Genomic DNA, 15,628 nt, shown 5'->3' on the forward strand with positions numbered 1-15,628 from the left:
CTATGACATTATAAACTTACTCTATGACATTATAAAGTTGCTTCATGACATTTCAAAGTCACTCTATGACATTATAAAGTTGCCCTATGACAAAGTTGCTCTATGACATTTCAAAGATGCTCTATGACAATATAAAGTTGCTCTTTGACATTTTTTTTTTCATAATTTTGTTTTCATCAGGGAGGAAAATACAAAATCATTTCAGCACCATTACATACACACCAAGCAAGACAAAAAATATGTAATTACAAAAATACATGCTCTCTAGGGCTGCACAGTGGCCCAGTGGCTAGCACTGCTGCCTCACAGCTAGAAGATCGCTGGTTCGCGTCCCGGTTGGGACGCCTGGGATCTTTCTGTGTAGAGTTTGTATGTTCTCCCTGTGCAAGCGTGGGTTTTCACCGGGTACTCCAGCTTCCTCCCACAGTCCAAAAACATACTGAGGTTAATTGATCATTCTAAATTGTCCGTAGGTGTGAATGAGAGTGTGCCTGGCTGTTCGTCTCTATGTGTAGCCCTGCGATAGACTGGCGACCTGTCCAGGGTGTCCCCTGCCTTCGCCCTAAGTCAGCTGGGATAGGCTCCAGCCCCCCCGCGACCCTGCAGAGGATTAAGCGGCGTACACATAATGTGTACAGATGATGGATGGATGGATGGACATGCTATTACATGCTATTACTCTCCCTTCCATTTTATTTTATTTTACAATGTGTAAAATAAGAACATCTGAAACATGGATGTCACGCTTCCTCATTTTCTCATCAAGATCTACTGCCAGCAATTTTCAGCTGTCCTGATAGTTAAACAGTCTGGTACTTCAAGACATGTAATCGAGGTAATTAGAGTAGTTCAGGTCTCCGTGATCTTATGTATCTGATCCAGTTTGACCATCATCTCTTAAATTTGTCTGATTGTAGTTTTAAAGTGAATGTCAGTCTCTCCATGATGTAGATTTCCTGCACAGTTCCTTGCCAATCCTCCAGTGTCGGTGCACTGGGTTGTATCCACTTCATTGTTATAGATTTCTTCGCTCCAATCAGTAACATCTTCATTAGATATTTGGCTGCTACTGATTGGGTATGGAATACCATGATACCAAAATACATTGAGCTGATATCAAATTGTATTGTAATTTGAAATATGTATTCCAGACAGTCATGAATATCATGCCAGTAAGACATAAGTTTCGGACAATCCCAAAATAGGTGATATAGGTTGGCCTTATCTGAGCCACACATCCTCCAACAATTTATTCCACTGCCTTGATGTCTCTTCTGAGCAGGCGTAAAAAAAAAATCTAATAATATTTTTCCATCCAAACTCCCACCAGATGTGTGAAGTTGTGGTCTTCCATTGTAATTTAGAAATATTTTTCCATTCATCCTCAGGTATTGCCAAGATCTCCCTCCCTTTCCCATCTACCTTTAATGTATAGGGTGTTCGAATTCAAGGAATCTTGGAAGCTTTTGTATAATTTAGATATTAGTCTCTTTCCACTCCCAGACTCATAGATTGAAACAAAGACCTTCAGGATATGACTTCTGAAGTTCTCTGTCAAAATTGTATTTAATCAGTGCCTTACTTGGAGATATCTGAAAAAATCCTGCTTCTCTAAACCATATTCCCTTTTGAGATTGTCAAAACTCTTCACCGACCCATTATGTATGAAGCAGCAGTACGCCGTAAGGCCCTTCTCCATCCATATTTTAAATCTACTGTCTATCCTATTTGGAATAAAGTCTGTGTCATATGCACATCAACGTAATATGTTTTCTGCACCCTTTAAATTGTATTTCCTAACTACTTTGTGCCAGATTTTTAGTGTTGTTTTTATCCAGGGGTAACTCTTATTTGTAAGACTGTCCGAAAGTTTTTTGTCTGCCATGGCTGCCTGTATAGGTGGACCCACAGATCCTTCCTCTTCTATTTCCTTCCACCTGGCCTTGAACTGCGGGTCACACAGATACAGAGCTGCATAGTAGTAATCTTTTAAATTTGGCAGTGCCATTCCTCCTTTGTCTTTTGGTAGTTGCATTACTTTAAATTTTATCCTCGGTTATTTACCCATCCAGATATATCTAGAAATTAATTTATGCCACTCCATGAACTGTCAATCATTTGCTTCAATTGGCAATGAAAGGAAAAGATACAACAGGCAAAGCAAAATCACCATTTTGACCGATTCAATCCTTGAAGTTAGACTGAGAAAAGGTAGGTGATTCCATCTAGAGATGTCCGATTTAATTTTATGATTGAGAGGAATGAAGTTAGCTTCAAATAATTTTGAAATGTCTTGGGTAAGATTAATTCCCAGATACTTCATTGATTTCTTGTTACAGCTCAGGTTGTATTTAGTAACCAAATCATATGATGGGTTAAAATTAAAGGTCAAAACCTGGGTTTTCTGAACATTAATCTTATAGCCTGATAATTCACCAAATATATCCATCGACGACATTAAAATTGGCAAGGATGTGGATGATTGTGACAAAAAAATTAACACATCATCCGCAAACAAAGATATTTTGTGTTCCTGTCCTGCTATATTTATACTCTCAATTTGCTTGTTCTGCCTAATATATTGACTGAGAGGTTCTATAAAGAGGGCAAAAAGAAGTGGGGAACAAGGGCAACCCTGCCTACAAGAACGCTCCAAAATAAAAGAATTTGAGAGACTGCCATTTATTGTAATTCTTGCTGTTGGATTATTATTATTATTATATAATATTATCATTATTACAGCTTTGAAAGCCTCAATAAGAATATGGTGAAAAACAAATTTGTCTAACACCTTATACAGAAAAGTCCACCTTACTGAATCGAACGCCTTCTCGGCATCCAATCCCATTAACATAGCTTGTGTCTTATTCTGCTGGATATGCTATATAATATGTAACGTCCTCCTCAAGCTATCCTGGGTCTGTCTCCCATGGATAAATCCAGTCTGGTCCAAATGGATAAGAGATGGCAAAAGTCTTTCGATTCTCCTAGCTGATTTTGACATATAAATTTTATAATCAAGATTTAACACTGAGATGGGTCGAAATTGTTTACAATCTAATGAGTTTTTTCCTTCCTTTGGTATCTCTGAAATTATGGCTTGCTTCCATGAGGGGGGAATTTCTCCCTTTTTGAGAGCTCCGTTATATATCTGGCACAGTTTTGGAACTAACTGTTCCTTGAAAGACTTGTACCATCGGCTGTGAAGCCGTCTGAACCTGGACTCTTGAGTCTTGATATTGCTGTGTTTACTTCTTTATCAGTGATATCCGCAATCAGAGCTTTATTTTGTTCTTGTGTGATTATGGGAAGATTCAGAGATTCAAGAAAACTCCTCATCTTGTCTTCGTTGTCTAGCTTTTGTTGTGAATATAATTCCTTATAATAATTTTCGAAACTTTGTTGAATTTGGTCTACTCTATGGTGTATTTGCTTAGTATGAGGGCATCTTATCTTATTAATAGTGGTGTCTGCCTGTTGTTTCCTCAGTTTATATGACAGCAGTTTCATTGCCTTGCTTCCTGCCTCATAGTACCCCTGTTTTAGAAATACCAGTTTCTTCTTTACCTCTTCTGAGAATATCTCATCTATCTCTTTTTGTAGTTTTTTAATGGATAGTTCATTTGTCCCCGGTCTAACTTTGTGATCTTTTTGTAATTCTCTGAGTTTGGTGTATAGAGAATTAAGCCTCTCCTGTCTTTGTTTTTTTAGTGATGAGTAAATGGAAATTACTTTCCCCCTCAGGACTGCTTTAAATGCATCCCACACCATAGGAGGAGACACTTCTCCATTGATATTTTGTTTAGGTATCTATTGCCTTTTCTAACTCTCCTTTTACCTGAGGATTGTTCAATAAACTTGAGTTCAATTTCCATAATGTAGATTTTTGATTGCCATCAATATTAACTGTTATTATTGGTGCATGGTCAGACATATCAATTGTTCCAATATCACATGACTGAATTCTAAATTGTTCTCTCTTAAATGCAAAAAATAGTCAATCCTTGAATAAGTAGACTGAGGGGCAGAGAAATAAGTGTAGTCATGGCCTGTCAGATTGAATTCCCTCCAAACATCTACTATACCGATTTCTTTCATTATAGAGTTTATCTTATTAATCGTGGGTTTACTATGTCCTAAATTAGAGGTAGAAGATTCCATTTTTGATAATCTGATATTCATATCTCCTCCACATAGCATCAGCAGACATCATATCAAATATTTTTTTATAAAAGGTCCAATCACTCCCCGGAGGCGCATATATGAAAGAAAGTTACCATCAGCCCTTCAATCCTCCCCGTTATCATTACATATCGGCCTTCTTTATCTCTAGTCTCTGAAAGATGTTCATATTGGACTTGATTTGAAATAAGGATGGCAGACCCTCCTCTATGTCCTGATTTATAGGATGAGTGAAATACTTGTTTGAAGCCTCCTCTTCTCAGTTTTGCGTGTTCAATTTCTGATAAATGTGTTTCCTGGAGGAACACTATCTGGGCACCCTCCCTTTTCAGTTTGGAAAGTATCTTGCCTCTCTTAATAGGATTAAGGATGCCATTTACATTGAAGGAGACCACATTTGAAGTACTACTCGCCAGTACCATCATTAAGAATTGTTTCCCAGTTTTTAGATAGAGTTTGTGTGACATCTCTGCTCTGAACTGTAGAAAACATATGAACAAAACAACAACCAATGAGCTTTGGAACTCTTATTAACTGAAAATATTGGTTAGGGTTTCCAAAAGTAGGGTTTAAAGAAAAACCCTGCATGAGGTGTTTAAGTGCGGCTTTAGAGGAGGAAAGTCTCTTCTGTGAGAGGGCCCTCATTTGTGGTGGATTCAGCAAGAATCTCATCCATGATACGCCCCCTGACATATTGATCATCCTTAATTAGGCTTTGATAACTAAATGAAATAATAATAATAATACTAAAAGAAAAAGAAACTTTGTACAGAAATATTCCCAAGAGAAAAGGACCCTTTCAGTAGAATCTTCCCTCTCCCACCTTTATACTTCAGTTTGTGATAATAGTAGTCTCTTTGAAACATAAACCTAAAACATCAAAATAGGTAGCTTACTGCTTTGAACATTCTTCTCACGGAGGAGAGGTTTTACATCATCTTCTGCACTCACTCATTATACAACACTGTAAGTGAGGAGCTCCAGAAACAGCTGAGCGATGCCCAACGATTAATTCAAATATGTCCAAAATCCAAATCTGTAATCAAACTCCTTATAAACAATACTTGCGTGGACATGATCTACTCAGTCGTGTCCTGAGCTCTCTGCTCCGGGTCCCAGCTGAATCTCAGCTTGTCTTTGAACGTTGACTCAGGTGGTTTAAGCACTGTGACCTGCAGCCCTTCTCTGCCATTTCCTTCGTTGATTCCTCGGCCGTGTTGTAGGTGCATGTCCCATCTGCGTAAAAAACCCGCAGTATGGCTGGGAAGGGTGTCTGAAAGCGGATTCCCTTTTCCTTCAAAACCCTCTTTGCCTCCATGTACTGCTGCCTTTTCTTCAACACACTCGGTGCGTAGTCATTGTCCAGATTGATTTGTTTATTTTTCCACATAAAGCCCCTTTTCTGCCACGCTGATTGTAAGAGCTCCACTTTCGTCTTGTAGCTCAGAATCTTAATGATGAAGGATTTCGGGGGTGCTCCTTCTTTAGGCGCCCGGTGCGCCCGTTAAATCTGGAGATTCACATCTTCCGCTAGAGACAAGCCGTGTTTCAACAGCTTTTCGACAAACTCTATCATCGATGAAGACTCCTTCTCTGACCCCTCTGGAATGGAATAGGCTCTAATGTTGTTTCGTCTGGATCTTCCCTCCTGGTCCTCCTGTCTTTCTTCCAGGTGGGCTTGAAGTTTTATCAGCTCCATCGTCACTCCTTCTATCGACTGCATTCTCTCCTCCGTGTTTGAAACACGCTCCTCTACTTCGTCAAGTCTCTTTTGGGTTTTCCTCTTTGATTTCCTCGAGTTGTTGCTTATTGTCTTGTCGGAAATCTTTTATCTCAGCGAGAATGATATCCAAGCTAGCCTCCATGTTAGCTTCGCCTTCCTCTCCACTATCATTAGCTGGTGAGCTAACATTACAGCTAGCTAGGGAAGACTCCGGGCTCGGGTTTCCGTGTGTTTCGGCATTCTGTGCAGTTTTCTTAAGTCTGACTTTGCTCTGCCTATCTTGCAATGAGATCTTGCCCTTATACATGTTTTACTTAAGTTTTATATCGAGTTAGTCAAGATCATGGGCACTTAAGTCCTAGAAGTCGGGGGGAGATTCTCTCTTAAGCTGCCATCTTAGCGGCCGCTAAACCGGAAACTCTTTGACATTTTAAAGTTGCTCTTTGACATCATGAAGTTGCTATATGACATTTTACAGTTGCTCTACGGCATTATGAAGTTGCTCTTTGACATTTTAAAGTTGCTCTTCGACATCTTAAAGTTTCACTATGACATTTTAAAGTTTATGACATTTCCATGTTGCTCTTTGATATTAGGGAGTAATTCTTTGACATTATGCTGTTGCTCTGTGACATTTTAACCGTCTGAGGTCAATTGATGCGCCGCCACGTCCAAATCATGTGACCAATTTAAGATGATGTAGCAGCAAGACGGAGTCTCGGTTCAGACTTATATGTTGGAGCTACCGTCAACCTATATACCAGTTTTTAAATTGTGTTGATAGGCCAAGGAAAACCAGAGTTACGATAAATAATGTACGCCACACTTTTTCACTAACAATGCTGTCATATTTGCTGCGCATGTGGTGCACGAGGAAATGATAAAAACTGGCTTTTCTCACGAAAGTGTCTGAGAGCAGGAAGTGTTTGCAAGCAAAACAACCTCTGACAGCCCCTTTCCTACTGGTGGAAAAAGGCACCACGCCAACCAATCACAAAGTCATATGGCAAACCAAGTGATTTGGTTGCTCAGGAACAGTGGGAAGTTATGGGAGGGTAGGCTGTGAAAGAGTGACAGCGACAGTGGCAGTGATAGAGACAGCGATAGCGAGTTTTGAGAGTTGAGAGATTTGTGACATTTAGGGTATTTGAAGTGTATAGTTAGTGTGTTATGTAGAGTTTGGTGCAGTGTGTTTAGTGTGTAGTGTACCTTATTTTCACGACCATAGGGCGCACCGGGTTATAGGGCGCGGTTTCAGTTACGGGTGCTTTTTCTGTATTTAACAAATACATAAGGCGCACTGGACCATAGGGCGCGGGCATGGTAAAACACACCGGTAAAACATGCATGCTAGTGTGTGTATTTAAAAAGGCAGCGGGAGCAAAACTGAGTTTGGTTGTGCTTTATTGAAATATCCATAGTTCTCATCCTCTGTGTCTGAATTGAACAGCTGAGCTAGATCGCCATCAAACACGCCAGGTTCCCTCTCGTCACTCTCAGAGTCAGTCTCGTTTCCGTGCGGCTCCTCTGAAATGATGCTGGCTTTTGTGAAAGCTCGAACCACAGTGCAAGCAGAGACGTTAGCCCAAGCATCCACAATCCATCCACAAATTGTGGCGTAACTCGCCCGGCGCTGCCTCCCAGTCTTTGTGAAACTGTGTTCGCCATCGGTCATCCATCGCTCCCAAGCCGTTCGCAGCCTTGCTTTGAATGCTCTGTTCACACCGATGTCCAGTGGTTGGAGTTCCTTTGTCAGGCCTCCCGGAATGACAGCAAGCTCCGAGTTTGCTTGCTGCACTTGTTTTTTCACAGCGGCTGTGAGATGAGCACGCATAGAGTCATAGATCAAGAGGGACGGTGACGCGTGGAAAAAAACACCCGGTCTCTTTATGTACACCTCACTCAGCCACTCTTTCATCATGTCCTCATCCATCCAGCCTTTTTCATTTGCCTTAATGATGACTCCAGCTGGAAACTTTTCTTTAGGCAAAGTCTTTCGCTTGAAAATCACCATAGGTGCCAGTTTCTGTCCATTAGCATGGCAGCCAAGCACAACTGTTACGTCTGCCTTACAACAACAACAATAACGCCCACACTTCACACTTCACCCTTCAACGTTCTCATGTAATCCGCCTTACAAAAATACAACACATTAGGCGCACTGCACTATAGGGCGCGCCGCACATTTTGGAGAAAATTTGAGACGTTTAAGTGCGCCTTATGGTCGTGAAAATACGGTAGTTGTCTTTTTTGTTCAATTATACCAGTGGTGTCAAACTGATCCAGTAAAGGGCCATGTGGCTGCAGGTTTTCATTCCAACCAAGCAAGAACACACCTGATTTGGATCAGCCAACCAATCAGCAAACCAAGCAAGAACACACCTGATTTGGATCAGGTGTGTTCTTGCTTGGTTGGAATGAAAACCTGCAGCCACATGGCCCTTTACTGAATCAGTTTGACACCACTGAATTATACCCTGGACCCCAGCAGGTTAAAGTTGCTCTATGACATTATAAAGTTGCTCTATGACATTTTAAAGTTGCTCTATGACATTAGGGAGTAGCTCTTGGACATTATGGAGTTGCTCTATGACACTTTAAAGTTGCTCTATGACATTTTAAAGATGGTGTGGTGCTGCATTCTTACTGGTCACAGCGATGGTGATGTCAGCTGGTGTTCTGGGTGTGGCCTCAGGGTGGGGGGGGCTGAGTGGCTCCAGGCTGATGGACGGCTGGTTGCTGTCGCCCAGTGGCGCCCTCTGGCTGCCTGATGCCTGACTGACGCCCAGGCGCTCCACGTCCAGCACTACGCTGTCCACACAGGGAAGACTGGTCTGGAGACAGAGGAGACATGAAGGAGACACCAAGGAGACATGAAGGAGACACCAACGAGACAAAGAGGAGACCAGATGAGACGTAAAGGAGACATAAACAGGACATGGAGACATGAGGGAGACACAGATAAGACATTACAGAGACATGAAGAAGACAGGAAGGAGACACAGAGAGGACAAAGAGGAGACTTAAAGAAGACTTGAAGGAGACATGAGGGAGACATTAAGGAGACAGACAGAAGGAGGACAGACACTAGAGACAGGTTGGTTGTCACAGAAACAGCTGGTGTGTAACTGTTGCTGATGTCATTGATGACCCACCATGATGCCGAGAGCTTTGAGGATGTTGAGTTTACACATGGGGCAGGTGCAGTGCTCGTTCAGCCAGGGGTCCACACACATTTTATGGAAGACATGTCTGCAGAGACACAGGGACATTTCTCACGTGAGGACAATCATGAAAAAGATTAAGCTGACTGCCTGAAGTACGAGCTCAGACTCTGTGTGTCATGTTGTTCATCATGTGGAGACAGAGACCTCAGAGGTGGACCAGTCTGTGTCAAACTGGTCTGACTGCTCATACTGGCTCAGTGGTATTTATATGGAACAAGGAGACTGGACACTGCTGATGCTTTGAGACTCACTTGCAGGGCAGGATGCGAACCACATCGTTCAGCTGGTAGGCTTCAATACACACCGCACAGTGGTTAAAGTCTGGATCAGTTTCCTGAAACACATGGAAACACTTGTAAAGACATGTGAACATCAGTTAACACATGTAATCACACGTGAACACCTGTAAACAAATTAAACACCTACACCTGTGAACACATTAAACACCTGTGAACACATCTAAAAACATTGAGTAAGTACACGTGCAAGTACACGTGAACACCTGTACATATGGGGGCAAGAAAGAGACGTCAGAGTCCCTATGGTCATTTTGTAGCTGTGTTGTTTGAAACAGAGTACTGTGGAGTTGTTTCCTCACTAACTGGTTGTTCTGTCTAAGTGATCTGATCAATAACTAGTCTGATCAGTGATTGGTCAGATCAATAGCTGGTCAGTGTTCTAACTAAGTGTTCAAGGTCAATTCAGTCCGATTATCTCAGGTTCAAGGTCGATTCAGTCCGATTATCTCGTGTTAAAGGTTGATTCAGTCTGATTAACTCGTGCAAAGGCTGTTTCAGTCTGATTAACTCATGCTCAAAGTCGATTCAGTCTGATTAACTCTTGCTAAAGGTTGATTCAGTCTGATTGACTTGTGTTAAAAATTGATTCAGTGTGATCACGTTGTGTTAATGTTGATTCAGTCTGATTAACTCATGTTCAAGGATGATTCAGTCTGTTTAACTCATGTTAATGGTTGATTCAGTCCGATTAACTCCTGGTAAAGGTCGATTCAGTCTGATTAACTTGTGCTAAAGGTTGATTCAGTCTGATTAACTCGTGCTAACAGCTGTTTCAATCTGATTAACTCATGCTCAAGGTTGATTTAGTCTGACTAACTTGTGCTAAAGGCTGATTCAGTCTGATAAACTTGTGTTCAAGGTTGATTCAGTCTGATCAACTCCTGTAAACAGCCAATTCAGTCTGATTAACTTGTTTTAAAGACTGATTCAGTGTGATTACATTGTGTTAAAGTTGATTTAGTGTGATTAACTCGTGTTCAAGGTCGATTCAGTGTGATGAAGTCGTTTTAATGGTCGATTTAGTCTGATTAACTCGTGTTAAAGGGTGATTCAGTCTGATTAACTCGTGCTAAAGGTCGTTTCAGTCTGATTAATTCATGTTAAGGTTAATTCAGTGTGATGAACTCGGCTGGGCACGATATACCCCTCTAAATGTATTAAATGTAGTCATAAAATACCCAAATAGAAGCCTAACACCAACTGGAACAACTCGGGAACATGCCTGACAGAAAACCAGCTGCGAGGGGGGAGAGGAAAGATGGAAAAGGGGTAGCTTCATCAGAGGAACAGGTTGATGTAGCCACTGAGCTAGCTAGCATCAAGACCATGCTGGAAGGTATCGCAACCGATATAGGGTGGAGTGAATGGGAGTTTGGTTTCTCTGCAGACCATGGTTCAACAGCTTGGAGGAAGAATAACTGAGGCTGAAACTAGCCAGGTTATTTGTATAAACATTGGGTATTGTTTGGTACAGCTTGTGTGTATTATTGGTATTAAGGCTTTGTAATTTAATTTGAAGGGAACTGTAATGTTAGCCACCATTTACAATTAGGGGCCGGTGTGTTAGAGCCATTTTTTGGTTTATATGTGTTTATTTTCTGTGTAATACCTCGATGCCACAGTGGGTGGCGCTCTGTACTGTGGGGTGCAGGAAATTGATATTTTGAACAGAGGGTGATTACGCAACAGGTGTGCTGTTGACTGGGGAAGCACACAGTTTTTGACTGTCGTCGTCGTCTTATTGTGTTGTGGCAAACATGTGAGACTTTTGTTTGATTTGCATCCAAGTTACAGAGTTAATGCAAGTGTGTTAACAGGTCGCTTATTCTGTTAAGAGTGCAAAGCATGAATAAACGTTTGGTAACTGCATATGACACTCACATGTTTCATTCATTAATTGGACCAGGAAGGCGACGCGTCAACTGCAATACCAGTAGAGCGGCCCCTCAGTGGCTTAGGTTCGTTTTGAAGTTTCATTTTGATAAGAACATGTCACTACATTAAGTTAAAAACTGTGCTTCAATTATAAGTCCTCATTAGTCATGGAAAAACTACCACACGGAGGCAGAGTCGATGCCGGAGCCAATGCTGGGTCTCTCAGCTATGCTGAGTCGCATGGAATATGAACAACAGCTGTGTTTTCCGGATTGACACCGATCATCAGCTGATTCATCCAACAAGGTAGTGCTACCATCTTTCGACCATTGTACAGTGCTCGCCGCTTCCATTAAAGAGTATATTGCAGGTTAATTTTTTTACAAAATGCAAGTGTAATCTGGTCCAAAAGTTGCCTTTTGAAAAGTTGATTGAGGATTTAAAATACTATTCAAGACGTTAGGGGAAATATTTAACCGAAAAGTGACAGTTTTGAGCAAAGTGCCAAAAAATGGGGGTTTTTTTTCAACATCGCGTCATATTACGTAACGAGAGGGAGTTATGTGCTAGCAGCTGCCATAGCTCAGTGTGGGAGTAGGTACATTATCAGTCAGAGCGGTTGTGTTGTAGTGAATCAGTGTGTTGTCAGTAGATTTGGATTGCGTTAATTTACTATGAACATGGTAAATTATTGCGTTTGTGGAGGTTGCACAAACTCCAGCCTGTCAGAACACAAGAAACAGGAAAAAAAAGGTGCTAACTTCCGTGCCTGGGTCCGTTTTGTGCAGCTGAAGAGACAGGACTTCTCCTCTGCATCAGCTACAAAAAACGTGGTCGTGTGTGGCGCTCACTTCAGAGGATTATCATCCAAGCAATCTGTTGGAGTTCAACGTGGGATGCCGAAGCAAGAACCAGGTGTGACTGACCCCCGGTGCGGTGCGGTGCCTAGCTGCTGGTGCTGCCGCCGGCGGGCGACACGGTCACGGATCAGGCAGAGACTCAGCTCGGCGTAAACGCGAACTGCACACTGTAAGTCTTGTTTCTAACATTTGTTAACTACCTACTTACTCAACATAATTATTTAACTCATGAGAAGCAATGTGACTTCTATAGGTTGTTGTAGAGGAGTGCAGCTAGTTTTCAACTCCCAAGCTAATAAGCGGGCAATGCCAGCTAACGCTAGCTAACGTTGGCTTACGCTAACTAACTTTAGCAATGTTTTTTTTTTTTTTTAATAGAACTTGTCTTATGCAAAGACACTCGGTTTGAAGTTGCTCAAACCAGTGATGGTGAGGTGTGTTATGCGGTTAGCTACCCACGGTTTCGCCATCATATGGTTAGCCATTTCAGTCAGTTCCTAAATATAATTGTGTCAGTCCCTAAGTGAGTGAATGTGATCTAAATTTTTTTATCCTTCCCCCAGCATATACATCAGCCCTCATGGAGTCTCTGAGAGTCGAATACTCCAGGTCACCACAGGCTCTACCAGAGCACAGCACAGATCTGTCCTCCTCTGCACCTGCGCCCCTTTGCAGATCCCTACAGAGAATCAACAAGGATGAGGCTGTTGGCGTGTACCTTGCACAGCACTCACGATTTAATACAAAACGTTTATGCCCCCACAGAGGCTTGCATACTCAAAGTACACACACAGTGTTACTTTCTATATATTTTTTAATGTATTTGGCACATCTGCAAAAAAGTTGCAATGTTGTGTTGTACAGAATGTGCCTAATTTCAACTTTATTTATGAATATAATTTATGAAATTTATGTTTGTTAGCAGTCTTAAACTGCTGCTGCATGCAGGGTTAACCATCCAATGTAGATCTGCTTGAGATGTACAAATGAAAAATCAGACATTGCTTTTGAATTTTGTATCAACAGAAGTATTTAAAAAACAAACAACAGAAAAATGATGGTACCCTTAACTTCTTAAAATCTTGATTTTTATTTTGTAGCACAACCTTTTGAGCCAGTCACTGCAGTCAGGTGATTTCTCTAACTCTTAGTCAGACTTCTGCACCTGCAGACTCCTCATGAGCAAACTGCTCCAGCTGACTCAGGTTCGAGGGCTCCTTCTCCCGACTGCATGTTCCAGCTCCTTCCACAGATGTTCAATAGGATTTAGATCAGGGCTCATAGAAGAAGCTACTTCAGAACAGTCCAGTGTTTTATTCGCAGCCATTCCTGGGTGATTGTAGATGCTGTGTATGTTGTATATATTTATATTTGTATCTCCAGCTTTGTCTCATCTGGCCACAAACTTTCTGTGAGAACGCCCTTTGGTCTTTGCTGAAACTTTTTGAACCAAAACTGAAGATTTTTTAAGTCACATCAGCTCTTTGTACACAGATGTATTGGTTCTGCTTTGCTGCACCTGGTACACAGTGTCTTGAATCTGTGCAGGGTTCAATGAAATCTGAAATCATCGAAAACTGTGACACAGGTAATGATTATTTATTTATTTTTTTGCATTTAATTGTTTATTTATTTATTTATAGCTATAGTGTCCACTAAGGCCCAGTAGGCATCTACCTCCCTGCAGCACATACTCTCCTCGGCTGTGGACATGGAGTCGCATTTCCCACACAAGCACCTATCAAATAAAAGGTGTGTCAGGACGGTGTTTATCTCGCCTTTTTCTCACTCTTTATCGCGGACGGTAAGTTAAAGCGCTACTAACGAGTATGAGACAGGACGTAAACAAGCTCTTTAGTTTCTGTTATTGGCACTGTAATTGTAAATACTCAGGGCTGTATTAGATAACCAGTGCTAGTTTTTATTGGCTGATGCATGATCGTAATGTGTACGATATTGTTATATGAGCACAGCATTCATATCTGTAGCGAATGCATATAAGCTAACACCGATCTCTCACCAAGACACCTGCCCTACTCTCCACTAATTTTCCAGGCACCACAGCTCTATCACTCTCCTCTGGCCATTAATTTGTTCCCCAGTCTCTATCTGCTCTCTGTGTTGCACAATGGGCTCGTAGTTATACGGCTGTGGTCCGTCGTATGTGTAACTGTACACATTTAAAGTTTCCTCGGGGTCAGAGCCGGCACCAGAATCCATTGTTTTGCTATGGCTCAAATCGACCGCTCTCCCTCTGCCTACGTCACTTCCGGTCAAGTGTTTTCAAATGTGGAAGTAAGATTTTATCACAAAAACAGCCACCAAAGCCTAAATACGGCATGTAAAAATAAATTTTTAATTAAAAAAAATTCCTACATTATTTTTATAAACATTGATGTAAGGGGGGGTCTAATCTGCAATATGCTATTTAAGGTATAAGCAATACCCCACTACCAGCTTCATGGCCATGATAAAAAAATAAAAATAAAGGTGTGCACACTACTTTGCGACCGTAATCCCAATGCATTGGTCACTAAAATCACAAAGTTGATCGTGTCCTACGACTGAACATTCTCATTGCGTATTTTAGATTTCGTTGTGGAACATTATAAAGGAGGACATTATGGATGGTAAATCTGATGAACTGGTTGCGGAAAACGGTGCCGTCACTGCTTCTAGTGAAGTGGGAAATTCAAGTGAAACAGACTTGGGTAAAGATAAAACAACTGTTAAACTAACACATAAGGCTTTTTTTAGACAAGTTACAAAATGTGAAAATAAAAAAAATAAGAAAGGTAACTGAAGAGCATACGCATAAAAGCAGTGTTGCAGAGGTAAAAGGTACACTGGAAAAAATCCTTTATGTGGAGAAGCAAAAAATGCTCATGATTCTCTGGTGCCTTTTATGTCCACTGAAGAAAGTGGGAAACAAAATACATGGTTTGCTGCAAAAATGTTGGTTGAAAATTGTTTCATTGATGATGTTAAGCAATGGTTGACAAATGATAAAAATGTCGGTGAAGTGGTTGATGATGTTCATCTTGATGACAGTATATCAAATGTTGCCAGCAAACATTCTCACCAACAAAGCACAGGCAGTGTTAAAAGCAGCAAAAGTGGTCAAACAACAGCACTGGCTCGCATTAAAGCAGAGGCAGAAAAGGCTGCACTTCTTGCTTGATCTGCAGTGTTAAAGGAAAAACATTCTCTTGAAAAGCAAGAAGCAGAGCTGCAAAGGAAAAGAGAGCAGCTTGAGATTGATGCTGAAATTGCAGCATCCACGGCAAAACTAGCAGTTTTACAAACTGCTTCAGAATGTTCAAGCCACCAAGCATTATCAATTGAAATGAATTCATATCCACAAAGGAAAACAGAGCAACAATTGACTTCTAAAGGACTCAAACCTGCAGCAAAGCCATATGAACCCTGGACATGGAGTGCAATGCCACAAACCAATTTCCC

General features: G+C 41.3%; 1 protein-coding gene across 1 annotated transcript in view; it reads right to left on the reverse strand.

The window, feature by feature from the left end:
• rnf130 (ring finger protein 130) overlaps nt 1–15,628 on the reverse strand; it is a 72,278-nt gene that overhangs the window by 5,556 nt on the left and 51,094 nt on the right. Inside the window, exons 6-8 of the mRNA XM_037077409.1 lie at nt 9,384–9,466; nt 9,061–9,157; nt 8,553–8,739 (exon numbers count right to left, since the gene is read on the reverse strand). Of these exons, the coding sequence (XP_036933304.1) occupies nt 8,553–8,739; nt 9,061–9,157; nt 9,384–9,466 (367 nt within the window). The remainder of the gene's footprint in view (nt 1–8,552; nt 8,740–9,060; nt 9,158–9,383; nt 9,467–15,628) is intronic.

The sequence above is a fragment of the Acanthopagrus latus genome, chromosome 18 (genome assembly GCF_904848185.1).
Source record: "Acanthopagrus latus isolate v.2019 chromosome 18, fAcaLat1.1, whole genome shotgun sequence".
NCBI classification, from domain to species: domain Eukaryota; kingdom Metazoa; phylum Chordata; class Actinopteri; order Spariformes; family Sparidae; genus Acanthopagrus; species Acanthopagrus latus.